We start from the raw sequence: 13,823 nt of genomic DNA, 5'->3' as shown, positions 1-13,823 counted from the left end.
AGGTTAAAGGTCTTCTGTGCACAAGACAAGGATAGACTGTTTATCTGATGATCAGAGGGCTGGAGCACTTCCCATATGAGGATAGGCTGAGGGGGTTGGGCTTGTTTACTATAGAGAAGAGAAGGCTCCAGGGAGACCTTCTAGCAGCCTTCCTCCTAGGGGCTACGGGAGAGCTGAGGAGGGGCTTTTTATCAGGAAATACAGGGATAGGTTGAGGGAGAACAGTTTTAAGCTGAAAGAGGAGACTTAAATTAGATATTAGGAAGAATTTTTTAACTGTGAGAGTAGTGAGGCACTGGTGCAGGTTGTCCAAAGAAGTCATTTATGCCCCATACCTGGGGGTATTCAAGGCCAGGTTGGATGAGGTTTTTGCGCAACCTGGTCAAATAGAAGGTGTTCTTAGGGGGCTTGGAACTGGATGATCTTTAAGGTTCCTTCCAAACCAAACCATTCTATGATTCCTGCTTGTTTCACAGGGAATCAGACCTTACGAGTGAGCAAGTGGTTCTGAATATGGCTTATATGTCACCTTGTGTTTTCAAACCTCTGGATCTAATTCACCTTCACCTTGAGAGAATAGACCAAAAAGTATTATAGAAATTAAATTTGTGGTTAATGAACAAATTGATTTTACACAGTCAGCCAGTGTCAATGATGAATAAATCCAGGTCTTCGATAAAGCTGGCCAACCTACTTGTTAATTATTTATTAGCACATAAAATTACGGGACATTTATTTCTTATCAACTTCAGCAGGGCCAAGATTTATTCTTGAAAGCCTTGTTTTTATTTTGCCTCCACAGTGTGAAGTACAGTCATGTTCTCTTACAGCACAGCATGTAGGTCAAAATGTTAGTCAGCCTTGCAGTACGTAACTCTCTTGACAGAAAATGTTTCTGGACTGGGGAGATGCCAACAGGAGCAGCCTTCAAACTATCCAGAACACCGGGGGAAAAACAGCCTAAAACTTAAGTGGTCTCTTGGCTGTCCAGTTTCCCACTTTCCTGGCCATCAGGCTTCCCCAGGAGCTGTGCTGCCGCTGGCTCCACACTGATATCTCAATCTCCTGGAAATGAAATTCATTGTTGTTGTGGTACAAATTTTTATCCTTTTTGTGCTACTGACTGCAGTACCTATTGTTCTTTCTACTCTTTGGAGAGTTGATCACAAATAGACTGTTTCTGTTTTGATGTTAAGAGATGTATGCTTGCATATGCATTTATGCTTTAAAAACAATTTGGGTTTGTAGCCTGCGTGCAGTTGCATGTAAACTGCAAAAACCAAGAATCACATCAAGAGCATAACTGCCTTCAGGCTTCTAATTAAGTAGCCTTAAAGTAGCCATCTGCTACTTTTAAAGTATAAATTACACAAAATATTAACTCCTTAGTGGTCCTTGAAACTAGAAATATCAAATTAAACACATGTTCAAACGATGCAACGGTGCTGTTTTACAAGGCAGGAGTATGATACCCAGTGTTACGTGTTCTTTGCCTATTTTCACTTTGATTCTTCTTTCCTCCTTTAAAGTCCCAATGTCGTTTTAAAAATCCCAGTAGATGCAAACTCAGAAATGCCTGGGTCCCAATCCATTGTAAGGAGATCTGTTTCTTCTCTGGCCAGTTCGTATGGGTTGCTTTCTTTTATGTCTATTAGTAAAAAACGTACAAAGGAAGAATATAGAGAGGTAAACCAGCAAATAATATGGTATTGTCTGCATGTGGCCTTGTGCAATATTGCCTGCGCTTTGGGCTCTCCATCTTAAAAAAGGTTGATCCTAAGTGCAAAAGGCAGGTAAAAACAACAATGGCAAGGATATCATAAGTGCATAATGTCTGTGATATGAAGAGAGTTAAAGTAGATAGCAATCTTCAGCTTGGAAAAATCATGTCTGAAAGGAGGTAATAATATATAAGTTAATAAAGAAGGTGTTTATCCATTACTTCTCCTATCACAGAGATGTGGAGATACTCAAGGAACTTATTGACTGATTCACAGCAGGTCTAAAACAACTGTGAAGAATTTCTAAATACACTTCTAAATTTCTTTCTAAATACAAGGAGCATCTTTTGTTACAGACAAAACGTGTCAGTGGATTCAGAAGCAGTTAAGTAAGTTAATGGTAGGTAGGTCACAGCACCTATGAGAAATAATGGTCTGGCTGCAGTTTCCATCTCAGGAATTTACATCTTTGCTGATTCCCAGAAGAGGCAAAAATGTACCTGGGGAAAAAAATCACTGGGTATCTGCCTTGTTCTTGCCTTCTTTTCCCTAAATATGTGCTGTGGTTGCAGCCAGAGATGGAGCACATGATTAGACAGACCCTAGGTCTGTTTAATGCTAGTTATTTTTGTGTTTTTAATGCAGTACAGTCCTTAACATCTAACTATAAAGATTATTTTAATTGAAAATATGATTAACTAGAAAAAGCAAATGTGTGTGAGGTTTTTTACTTTCTTGTGGTTTTTTTAAATTGTCTAAAAATCCCCCAGAAGCCAACTTAGACTTTGTTTACTTCTCTATCCAGCCTTGCCTTGGGATATAATATCAATGGGAAAGCAGAACCCATTTATTATGCAAGTAGGAGAACTGCAGTAGGTAATTAGAGCAAAATGTCAGCTTTTCTAAACTTTGTTTTGTCTGGAGGATTTAGATGAAAGACAAAGTGATTTAACATGATTTCATATGATTTGTATGAAATTACTTGAAATTTGAATAAAGTTTCAGTTAAATATATTTTGTTTCTAAAAATAAAAAATAGAAGGGATGGTAATTTTGCATGTTTCAGTAACAGAAAGAATAGCTTCTGGTAGTTTTTTTAATAGCATCATCAAAACTGAAATGATGTTATATGTAAATCCTAATGTTGGGGTGATGACAAATACCTTGAGAACCAGTGTGTGTGTGTGTGTGTGTTTATCTGATACCGAGTGTATATTTAAATGCAAAAACTGCTTCAAACGGATTGTTTTCCAGAAAAGCCATGTTTTCACTCATGTAATTTTTCAATGAGAGAAAGAACTTAGCCTTGTTAGAAAAATTAAATAGTGGTTTCTGCCCTGGGTGCTCCACATTTTCTTGTGAAGCATCTTGTTACATATTGGAGCTGGGTATCGTGGTCTTCTCCATCTTGATCTGTTGCTTAAAGGAAACAACCCACCCTCTCAATCTCATTTAAAACTTAAGATGAAGTACTAAGTACTTTTTTTACTTAAAGTAGTTTTGTAATCTCTTCTGTGTTTCAGTTAATTTGTGGGGGTTTTTTATCTTGAGTGAGCTCTTTTGCAAGAGTCTTAAGATAATGTGCAGAGAAATGTTTACTTCTGAACAGATGTTCATCAAAACTTTTCTTTTTAGTGTTGACCACATCTCATTTTCCCAAACATCAAGTATTAAATTGTTAAAACAGCTTTACTGAATCAAACTTTATGGGTTGTACTATCTGGCTGTGCATTTTTCAAAGTGTACAGTATTGGTGCAATAATCATTATTCAGTTCATGATGGATGATGCAATTTGTGGAAGTATTTCTCCAGTAGGCTTATCATCGGCAGTGGATCGTCTATGATAATTCTACTGTGGTTACTGTGTTTATATTCATTATGTTTATTTTCTTTACTTTAGTGCATGGTTCCTCTCTCTCGTTGGTATCCAGTACCTCATCTATTTATTCGACAGTGAGTATAGTGAAATGAACAGTTTGGGTTTGCTAATCAAAATTATTGAATTGACTGGTCTTATTTTGTTAATTATTTTTGCCACTCAAGGAGGAGGAAAAAAAAGTGCTTTCCATTTGATAGCGTTCTAAATGCTAGCTACAAAATAAATGTTTATGTTCATGAAGTTGTCTATTTAGCATTATCCTCATTAAACACAGACATTAATGGCCTAAAAGCAGCAGTTTCCTTTTGAGTCAGTATTTTACAACTACTCTAAATAAGCTTTGCTACAAAGGACCTCAGTAGATCTGAGGAGATTTGAACTTCATTACCTAAAGAACCCCAGAATTTGCTGAATAAATTCATTCCAGCCTTTTATTAATGATTTGCTACTAAAGAAGTCTGAGTAAGTTTTTTAATGTACAGGTTTTAGTAATTTTAAAGAAGACATTTATTCACTGTGCCAGTAATGTTTTCTCTGAAAGTATGTATTCATTTAGGTTATCTGATCCTAAAGTAGTAAGGCTTACTGGAGTTTGAAAGTAGAGTTGTTTTTTTTTTTTAAAATGCATGTTGCATTTGCTTATTTTCTTCCATAGTCTCACAAAGGATTGTCCATTTAAACCTATACTATGGAAGACCTTGTGAGTTAAGACTATACCTGTGCTGTAATGGGGAGGAGAGGCTGCAACGTGCAGACCGTATCTTGCCTTGCCTTTCTCATGCTGGTTGGGGTGTTAACTGCAGTGACCCAGGGGCACAGCAGGTTCCTGCCCACACAGGACTATACAGAAGAGTTTGGCACTGATGGTTAATTCCCAGTGGCTTCACTGTTGTTGGTATCCAAGCTAGCCAGATTAAAGGTGGCTCGTGTATTCCTGACATGCCATGATTGTAGTTTTGGGGGTTCTTAAAGCCACAACCCTTTTAAAAAACAGTGCATAATAATTACTTCTGAAATATGTATTAATTGAACAGGATCTTCTATTTCAAATTCTTATGCAAGTTTGATGCATCTTCACACTTACCACACATCCGTGCAGATGTGTCACAAGAGTATGTGGAAGAACTTGCTCTTGGAAGATCGTGTATAGCTGTCTCTGAAGTCTGTCAAGCCAAGATAGTGTTATTTAGCATTATTTCATGTACATATTTCACTGTTTCACAGGCAAAATGGCCTTAAGACTGTGATAATAAATTGAAAATGCTGCCTTTTGTTATCGACCTTGCCTCCAGAAAGGTCAATATAAAGCTAAAACAGATAACGTATCAGACGGATGGAAAACAGACCTTTTCCTCTCGGCTCTCATTTATAACCATGAAAGCCACAAGGAGAGTACTTAGCATCTTCTGGCTTATGTGTCTGGTGCCCAAGCACAAGTGACTGTTAATAGTGTGGTTTGACGGGTATAATTTTCCTGGTGACTGGTAGTGGACATGTTTACATAAGAACAACGGAATGTTTAACTTCCTACCATGTACTTCTCTTTAGCTTCTAACTTTGGTTAGAAACAAGCCATAGTAGCCACAATTTTATCATGCAGACCACAGTGGGTGGTCAGGACATCCACTTTGCATCCTCAGACAACTAGTTGTGTGTCCTTAGTTTTTCATCACTACAGCACCCAAGCGGGAGTATTTTTTTTTTCCTCACATCACTTTGGAATGCAGAAATGTGATCTCCATCCCATGGAGAGCTGAGCGTGGGAGGAAGGAATTGACTAGGATTAGCCATGTTCAATGACAATTCTGAGAGTCCCTTGTGTATGAAGCCAGGGCTTCACCCTCCCAGGGTTCAGACTTGGGTGCACTCGTCAGCAGATTGGGAAGTGGAGCCCAAATTCCTTCTTGCAGGAAGAAGTACAGTACAAGCAGCCTGTTTTCTTTTTCCTGAAGAGTAAATAAGTCAGGACATTATCTTGGATCAAATATGGATGTTGGAATCCAAAAGAAGGAATTTGCATTCGAGTTTTTGAAATGCAAAAAAAGAAGTTGAAAAATTGATAAGTTTGTCAAGCTGATTGTGTTGTAATATCCTCATGTGTTTCTCTCTTTTTTTATCTTATAGCCTGAAGAGAAGTGCCAGTCAGAGGTAAGAGCATGTCGTGTTTGACAGGCATAAATGTTCTGTCAAGACACTCTGCATTTCATGTCTTGCTATTTTATTTCTCCGTATTCTGGTGCAGTAAAGTGTTCTCTCACAACACATAGATTCGCAAGCTACGGAGAGAATTGGATGCATCCCAAGAAAAAGTGTCAGCGCTGACAACTCAGTTGACTGCTAATGTAAGTACAACTCATGCGAACAAATATTAACAGCGAATGCATTTAATGTACCATATACCCCCCAACTATTCTAAGCGAGAAAAAGATTTCATGTGTTTAACATTCAGTTCACATTACCTATGTGTTTAAAAAAGTAATTGCATGCATGCTGGACCTTTCAAAAAATAACATCCTCTGGCCTACTGAATTGCCTTATACCTTTCTCTAAATACTGATTCATAATGTTCATTTGGCTTTATAAATATGTAAACCATCTTTAGATCTTGAGAAAATCATTGGAGATGGGGTCTTTTTTGTAAATAGTGTCTTCTTTTGACATTGCGTTGGGATAAGGTAAAGATGAAGGTTATAATCAGTAGGAATAAAACTTGGTAGAAACATGGATTGAACTGTATTATATTTTCCTGTTGCATAAAGATGTTGGCTAATGATGTGATGGATAACTGAGGTACAAGGGGCTCTGTGAACTAATATACAGCTAAAGAGTGGACATACCTGATTTTTACCAGTGTGGACAATACTTCTTCTTGTTTCCTCTGAGAAGTAGGTAATGTAAAACACTTGGCGGAAAAAAAAATTTGGAAGCCAGGAGGTGTTGAGGCAATGCTGTATGACCCTGAGTGAGTTTATTTGTGTGTTCTGTGCTGTAGTCACAGATTGCAGAAATCTGCAAAACAGAAGCACTTGCTAGCAAAAATAAGCAATTCCAGAGAAAATAAGCTACAGATGAACAGTCAGAAAATTGGATCATACTGACATCCTAATTTGTAGGAATGAATAAACGTCAGAACACATGCTGCTGAAGAGGTTATGCATGTCCATCAGCTCTCTGAGTAGGTGAAATACAGAACTTGGCACAGCAAAGGGCAGCTTTCATTAGTGACACCTATTCCAAGAAGGATTCAAGGGGAAATCTGCTGTGGTGTTCACTGTAGGCATCACAGTGCCTCATCCAGCTTGCAAAACAGAAAAGGACAAGAGCACAGTTGATAGAGAAGTCAAATAAAAGGGCTTTGACTGTGTGTAACCACTCAGTCACTTTCCAAGAAGACAAAAAGAAATTGCAAAAGCCTTCCGAAAATTAGATCTTACATTTGCCTTTCAAATAGAAAGGGGACTGAATACATGAGTTGGTTTTCAAGCTTCTTTTACATGTGAGAAAGCAAGAACTAGATTCTCTTTTATACATTCTTTTCTTGTGTTGTTAAATAACCCGGCTTGTGTCCGTCAAAGAACTTGTCTGCTGCATGACTTAACTAGCTTTGCCTCAGTTTTACTGCGTTCTTCTTAATACAGCGTTCAGATTCTGTAAGTTGTTACTCAGTGCAGAACCTGGTAGCCTGTCTCGGAGAGCAGCGAGTAGCACTGCTTGCCCAATGAATTTTGGCCAAAAATTTTTGCATGGCTACTATGGCCATCTATGCGGGGAATAGTTCTTAACATAATCTTCTGCTGTATGTTTGTATTTGGGTGTCTTTTGGGTGCTTTTTTTTTGTTTTCCCTGCAAAAAGTTAGCATCATTTATTATTTTGATAATATTCCATTTGTGGACTTTGCTAAAATTTTAAAGTTAACTTAATTCGTTCTGTTTAAACCTATTAGTCTTGGACCACTCCCATATTTGTCCATGGGTCAGCTAGCCTGCTATAACTGCCCTACTAATATACTTCAGTCTCTAGCCACCTCTTTTTGGAGAACATAACTCCTTTTCCTTGTAAAACATCTGTTCCCAAAAAGGTTTAGACTGATAAATGCTGTTTGTTAAGACATTGCTTTATGGATATGGCCTTTACACAAGATATTTTTTTAGAACTGCTTTTAACTTGGGAAATTTGAATTCATCTCTTTATTTAATTTACTTATTATTTTCTTGTATACAGTACTGCAGCTTTTGATACTTCTCAGGCCATCAGGGACAAGAATTTTGAAAACGTTTCACTCCAGCTAGGAAGTGAAGTTAACTCTTTTCCATAGCTCACTTAACAATATCCAGATAGAAATTATTTCAGTTGTGTTGCTTGATCTGTTTTTCAAAGAGCAACTTTTTCTTAAAGTTAAGCTCAAGGCATTAAGATTTGTATCCCATTATTAATCCATGCAGTCCTGCTTGCCCATTCATTTTTTGCTTTTGCAAATCATTGTTGAGGATTCTTGGGTATCAGTTTTGTTGTTCCCTGTTCATCGTCCCAGTCTGTGTTTTTAAAATAAATATTTAGGTTTCCAAACATGTGTAGCGTGAGGATTCAAATTACTTCTTGCTATTTTCTCACAATCTCAGCTCTGCTTATTTTCATAGAGGCTGGTGGGAATGAGAGATGCTCGTCCCCCTGTTATTGTATGGCTCATGTTTGTTTTCATTGCAAATGTGAGAACAGTTATTTAGGATAACTCAGCTGTGTGCTGATGATGACTAAGTCCGGAATAGCTCTGTGAAAGATTTTGCTATTCTGTATATATTTAGGTGAGAGAATGTCCTTTTCCAGTTGGAAGGATTTTGCACAGTTTTACTCATCACTGTGCGTATAGAATTATTTTTAACCAAGAAATAAAGTATTATTTGCTACGGTTAGTGTGGGTGGATCATTATGGCTTATGAGACAAATATCTAGTGAACTATGCATGGGGTTCATTTGAATATGCAACTACATAAAGACATGTATATAGACTGATATTCCTGTTTATAAGTAGTTATACTATCCATTTTATATCTGTAAACCAATGCCATATCATTGCACTAGAAACATAGTACCCTTTTATCGAGTTTCTTTCCATCTTTTCAGTCTATTTTTCCTTTCTTTTCCTTCTCGGTTGTTTTCAGTTTTTAGCTGATGTCCCCAATAGGTGTGAAATTGGGTTCTCAGTGCTTCATGAGAAAAGAAAAAAAGGGTAATTGGCCAAGTCCCAGGAAGTTTTGAATGACATTTAGCACATGGACCTTGGCTACAAGCAAGGAGTACTCAAATACTCAATACTGGAATACAGTCTTTTGAGTTAGATGCAGGTATATCAGCTGATAAAGCACTTGGCAGACTGGCTGTGATACTGCAGTAGTCCTGTCTCCATCCCTATCCCCCTCTACAGAGAGAGCATCTCTGGGCTGAGTTGACTGAATTGGCTTTCAGAGCTCTCCCACTGGATATCGCAGTGAGAATCTCCACCCTTATGACTTCCAGTATCTTTTTGACTTAAATATCCATAAAGAAAACAGTGATATAGTTGGAAAGATGTTTCTGCCAGGACTTCCTTTACCTAAAAACCTGCTTTATATTTTATTTACTGTTTTCTGTTTTATTTTCCTTGTTAAGAGTATCCTCCTAAAACTTAAGATTGTTTTGTGGGGTTTTTTTGTACTGTATGGAAAAAGTTAAACTTGTGAAAAGCTCTGTTGCAAGAGTTAACTACTTAAAGGTACCTGAAAACTTTTAGTAAGTAACCTTTTTATAATAGCCTGCATAGAAATTCGAAGATTAAGTCTGATTTCAAAAATTAACAGGTGTTTAAAATCTCTCTACATTTTGTGATAGGAGGTCTTTACATGTCATTGCTTGCAGTAGTCTGGGGACGTGGCTAGATAACCATGGACACCCTTCCATGACTTTTTGGCTTCAGAGATAATTTTAGGTGACAAGATTTATTCCCTGAAGCATCCCTGAAAAGGCTCAGTTAGTTAATGTGTGAGATATTTAGAAGAAAAATGAATCTAACATGTCTTTCTGTTTCAACAAAGTACCAAAATGTGTTTTCCATTTATCACAACATCCAGGCAGCTTTAACCAGCTGAGGAAAGTACATGAACTGGATTAGTTTTAAGTGTGGCTCTTCAGAGGACCTTAACTCCTAGGGACCCAGAAGGTGTTTTTTTAGGACTGCATATTGTGCAGAATAAATGAGAATTCCAAACTGGAAAAAAAGTCCCACTTTGCTGCTTTGTTAGGGTACATCTGAGATACCTATCCTGGTTAAGGAAATCATGGTATCAAAGAAGTGAGTGTTGCAGCTGATTGAGGAGCCACCATCACGAAGTCTCCTACTTGATGAGCCAGGTCACAGTGTTACTCCTATGTCTGTATTTATTGTAAAGTGTATGGTAGCAGGTGCTTCTGAGCAGGGCATGGTTTACGCCCTATAATTGCATCATTTCAGTGTTGCTAATAGTAGTCGTACATGAAAGCGCTGTCATGTTTAAAAATTCTGAAATTTTCTGTTACCTTTGGCATTTCTAATTTTCCACAATTAAATTGTTCCTGGTAATTTGTTTGCAAACATTTTCGCGATGTATGCTCTACTTATTTGACCTTTTTTAATCAGTGTGCCTTTCTTCGTATCATTTAGAGAACAAACAGTGCAATATGGGAGGTGGGCCCAATTAAATACTTGCAGAAATACCATTGTTTTAGGGAGACAGAACAAATCACTTCTGCATGGTTAAATCTTCAGGCTCACCTGGTGGCAGCGTTTGAGCAGAGCCTGGGGAACATGACGATCAGACTGCAGAGCCTGACAATGACAGCAGAACAAAAGGCAAGCTTGAAAATTATTTGTACTTTACAATAATACAGAAGTATTCACTTCTGTGTCCAGCATTGTTGCTGATGCTCCTTGTGCTTTTTTGGAGGGGAAACAATCACATCATGTGCTGTTTGCCTTAGTTTCCTTAGCTGTGGTGATGGAATACCATGTATTGTATAAAACACTTGTTTTCCTCCCTGGGATGTTGTGACGATTGATCAGGTTATTCCTATTGATTGTTGTTGTTTTGGACACAAGTCTTTAGCATTCCATGTTTTTGTAATAAACGTCTTCCCAGTACATCCTCACATACATGCTGAAGAGATACACCAAGAAAAATCCTTGCAAGACAAGCGGCATGGGGATTTTGGACAGGATACTTGAGTAATAATAATAATAATAATAATAATAATAATAATAATAATAATAATAGTAGTACTACTAGTAGTAAGATATAATAGTAATATCTATTATTTCTGTATTACAGAGCAGGTACATTTTTTGTATCCTAATAACCAAGCTGTTTTGTAACCCTTTGAGGCTGTGCCTCCACAAATATAATTTTCATCTCTTTATATATATATATATATATTCCATAAATTCTCTATTAGCTGCCAATGCTCAGATTGAAATGTGACTTCTTTGGAGAAGATAGAATACACCATGTGCATTTCCCAATGTATCACTGTGTTTTTTCAAGGACTCGGAACTGAGTGAGTTAAGGAAGACTATTGAACTACTGAAGAAGCAAAATGCTGCTGCCCAGGCTGCCATCAATGGAGTCATCAACACACCTGAGCTCAACTGCAAAGGTGAGAAGCAAGCACTGCATTTCGCGACTGTGCAGTGCTCCTGAGACTTTAGACCTCTTGGTAATAGCTGATGTAACCATCATAGATGAGCTTTGTCTCATGACCATGCACTAGTTACTTGTTTTAGTATCGTGGGGATTTGAAATGGTTATCGTTGTAAGTAGTGCCATCAGTTATACAGATGTATTAGAGATATGAGAAGGCATTTTAACAAAGCTTTTCCACCTCCTGTGTGAGTTTACTGAATTTACTATAGGCATTTAGTAATTCACCCTTATAGACACTGTTGTGAAGCAGCAGGAAGCAGAGATCCCCGCTTCAGAGATGTCAGGCACTTGGCTTCGTTTTCTTTGTTGTTTTCAGTAATTTCCAATACGAAGTCAGAATGCAGTCCTGTCTTACCTCACTTCTCTTGCTTATCCCGGTAATTTACACTTATATCAAATTTCCCACATAATTATGACACCGCCTCCATTCACATTCAGGACCTGGAGCCGCTCAACCCACAGACCTGCGGATCCGAAGGCAGCACTCTTCGGATAGCGTCTCCAGTATTAACAGTGCTACCAGCCACTCCAGTGTGGGAAGCAACATCGAGAGTGATTCAAAGAAAAAGAAGAGGAAGAATTGGGTGAGTGTATTTGAACAGATTGCATGAGGTTTATAGAAAATTGTCAGGACACGCACGGTGAAATTTAGCCACTCAGCTCTTTCTTCCTCCCTTGTGCAGCAGGTCAGCACAAGGACTATGCACTGTTTAAATCCAGTGTAAACTCTCTTTTGAAGGCTTAATTGAGTCGTAACGGATGTATATGCTTGTGTTGATTCTGCATAGGATTGGATTTTAGCTTAGCAGCCGAAAGGCCAGTCTTAACTTAGAAATAGCTGTCAAAGATCAGTTCTAGCGAAAAGTGATATGGTGTACAACCCCTTAGGGAAAACTTGGTATCAGTCATTAAAGGAAAACAAATCCACAATGAGAGTATTCTTTTTTTAATTATTCCTTTTTGGCTCATAGGGCTTTCTCTTAATTGAACACATTAAATACTTGAAGAACTCTGTCTTGAACATTACCGTGGCAATCTACAAAAAAAAAAAAAAAAAAGTCTTTAAAAATCTATTGTGATGGACATTTATTTTGCAAGATTTTGCAATACTTACCTTTCATTTCCCATTTTTCCTTCTTTGCTTATCATGTACTGTGTACAAGGTACCCTGTACTGGAGGAAAGGTACATTATATGAAACTGCATTTCGAATTAGACCATAACTGCCTTAGTGACCTCGTCTGATTGTAGTTTGGACTAAAGCCCTAGCTCCTTTATTGTAGCCAGTAAAACAATCCATCCCTTCCATCCCACTGAATTTAAATCTCCCTGTGTCTTTTGGGTGTACAGATAAATCTGTATAGCTACAAGAAGTGGTCCGACCTGGTAAAAACTTGATTTGTATTTGGACAATATCCCCTCGGAAATGCTTATGAAACTCTTAAACTGTAAGAAATGTTTTCCTGAGTAGGTTTTATTTCTCTTATTTCAATGGTTTCACTTTGCTGTTTTGCCATCTTCTTCGTAACAGCAGTATCTCCACTCTGCCCCATAAGTAATTGATTGGATGGAAACAATATTATCTCCAAATCCTTCTCATGCTGGGTTTTAAGGTAGTTATAGGTGCAGTAAATTACTGTAATTTTTAAATGGCTGGTGACTCTTGATTTGTGACGCAAACCTTTTGCAACTGTTAAGCCTTAGTTAAGATAAACACCTATAAAATTTTTGCTTTAGCTTCTTTTGTTATTGTAACCTAGTGGCTCTTATCCTACATCAGCCTACACTTCTCATTCATCAGATTGCTATTTTTAAAGAAGTTTAAGGAAACATCTCCCTATTAAAAAAGAGAAATAAATTAACTTTTCATGAAGTAGAAGAGACAGGGCAGTATTTTTATGATGTTATTAAAAATCAACACTTCATTGCGATAAAACAAAAATGGAAAATTTAATCAGTAATTCACTGAGAAAATATAAAAACTGAGCCTGATTCACACATAGTTTATTCCACAAGTACTAAGGAAGTTATCAAGCAAGATCTTTTAGTTATATTTAGAAACGACGCAGCTGCCCATTCAGAGCTGAAACACCAGATTTTCAGCATTTCTTACTGTAGGAGTCTGTCTAGTTGAAAAATAACTTTCAGTGCATATTAAGCCAGTCTGTTTACAATGTGCAATTAGTGATAGCATTAAATTATGTTCATGGAGTACCCTGAGTTGGAAGGGACCTGTGAGTATCATCAGTGCCAAACCCTGACTCAACACAGGGCAACCTAAAAGTTAAATCATATATCTAAGAATGTTGTTTAAACACTTCTTGAACACTGTAGCTGTTAAACTGTAACTTCAGGATAACAGCAGTTTAATCACATGAATATTCATTCTTTTCATTGTTGGGAAAATAACCATCGCATTTGAAAAAGGGTTTTTTAGTTGCAGGTAGGTAGAGAAGATTCAGTATATTCACCTGGTGAAATAGCCGTTCCTGCAAAGGGAAAACAAAATTGCA

General features: G+C 37.5%; 1 protein-coding gene across 8 annotated transcripts in view; it reads left to right on the top strand.

The window, feature by feature from the left end:
• Window positions 1-13,823, top strand: part of NAV2 (neuron navigator 2) — a 428,149-nt gene that overhangs the window by 392,090 nt on the left and 22,236 nt on the right. For all 8 annotated transcript variants that reach the window (XM_054067065.1, XM_054067064.1, XM_054067063.1 and 5 more), the window contains 6 exons: window positions 3,623-3,675; window positions 5,726-5,749; window positions 5,869-5,943; window positions 10,381-10,464; window positions 11,153-11,264; window positions 11,750-11,895. In XM_054067065.1, coding sequence (XP_053923040.1) covers window positions 3,623-3,675; window positions 5,726-5,749; window positions 5,869-5,943; window positions 10,381-10,464; window positions 11,153-11,264; window positions 11,750-11,895 — 494 coding nt within the window. The remainder of the gene's footprint in view (window positions 1-3,622; window positions 3,676-5,725; window positions 5,750-5,868; window positions 5,944-10,380; window positions 10,465-11,152; window positions 11,265-11,749; window positions 11,896-13,823) is intronic.

Source organism: Cuculus canorus, chromosome 5, assembly GCF_017976375.1.
Source record: "Cuculus canorus isolate bCucCan1 chromosome 5, bCucCan1.pri, whole genome shotgun sequence".
Lineage (NCBI taxonomy): Eukaryota > Metazoa > Chordata > Aves > Cuculiformes > Cuculidae > Cuculus > Cuculus canorus.
The sequence above is the reverse complement of the archived record's forward strand: the minus strand, read 5'-3'. Positions and strand labels throughout refer to the sequence as shown.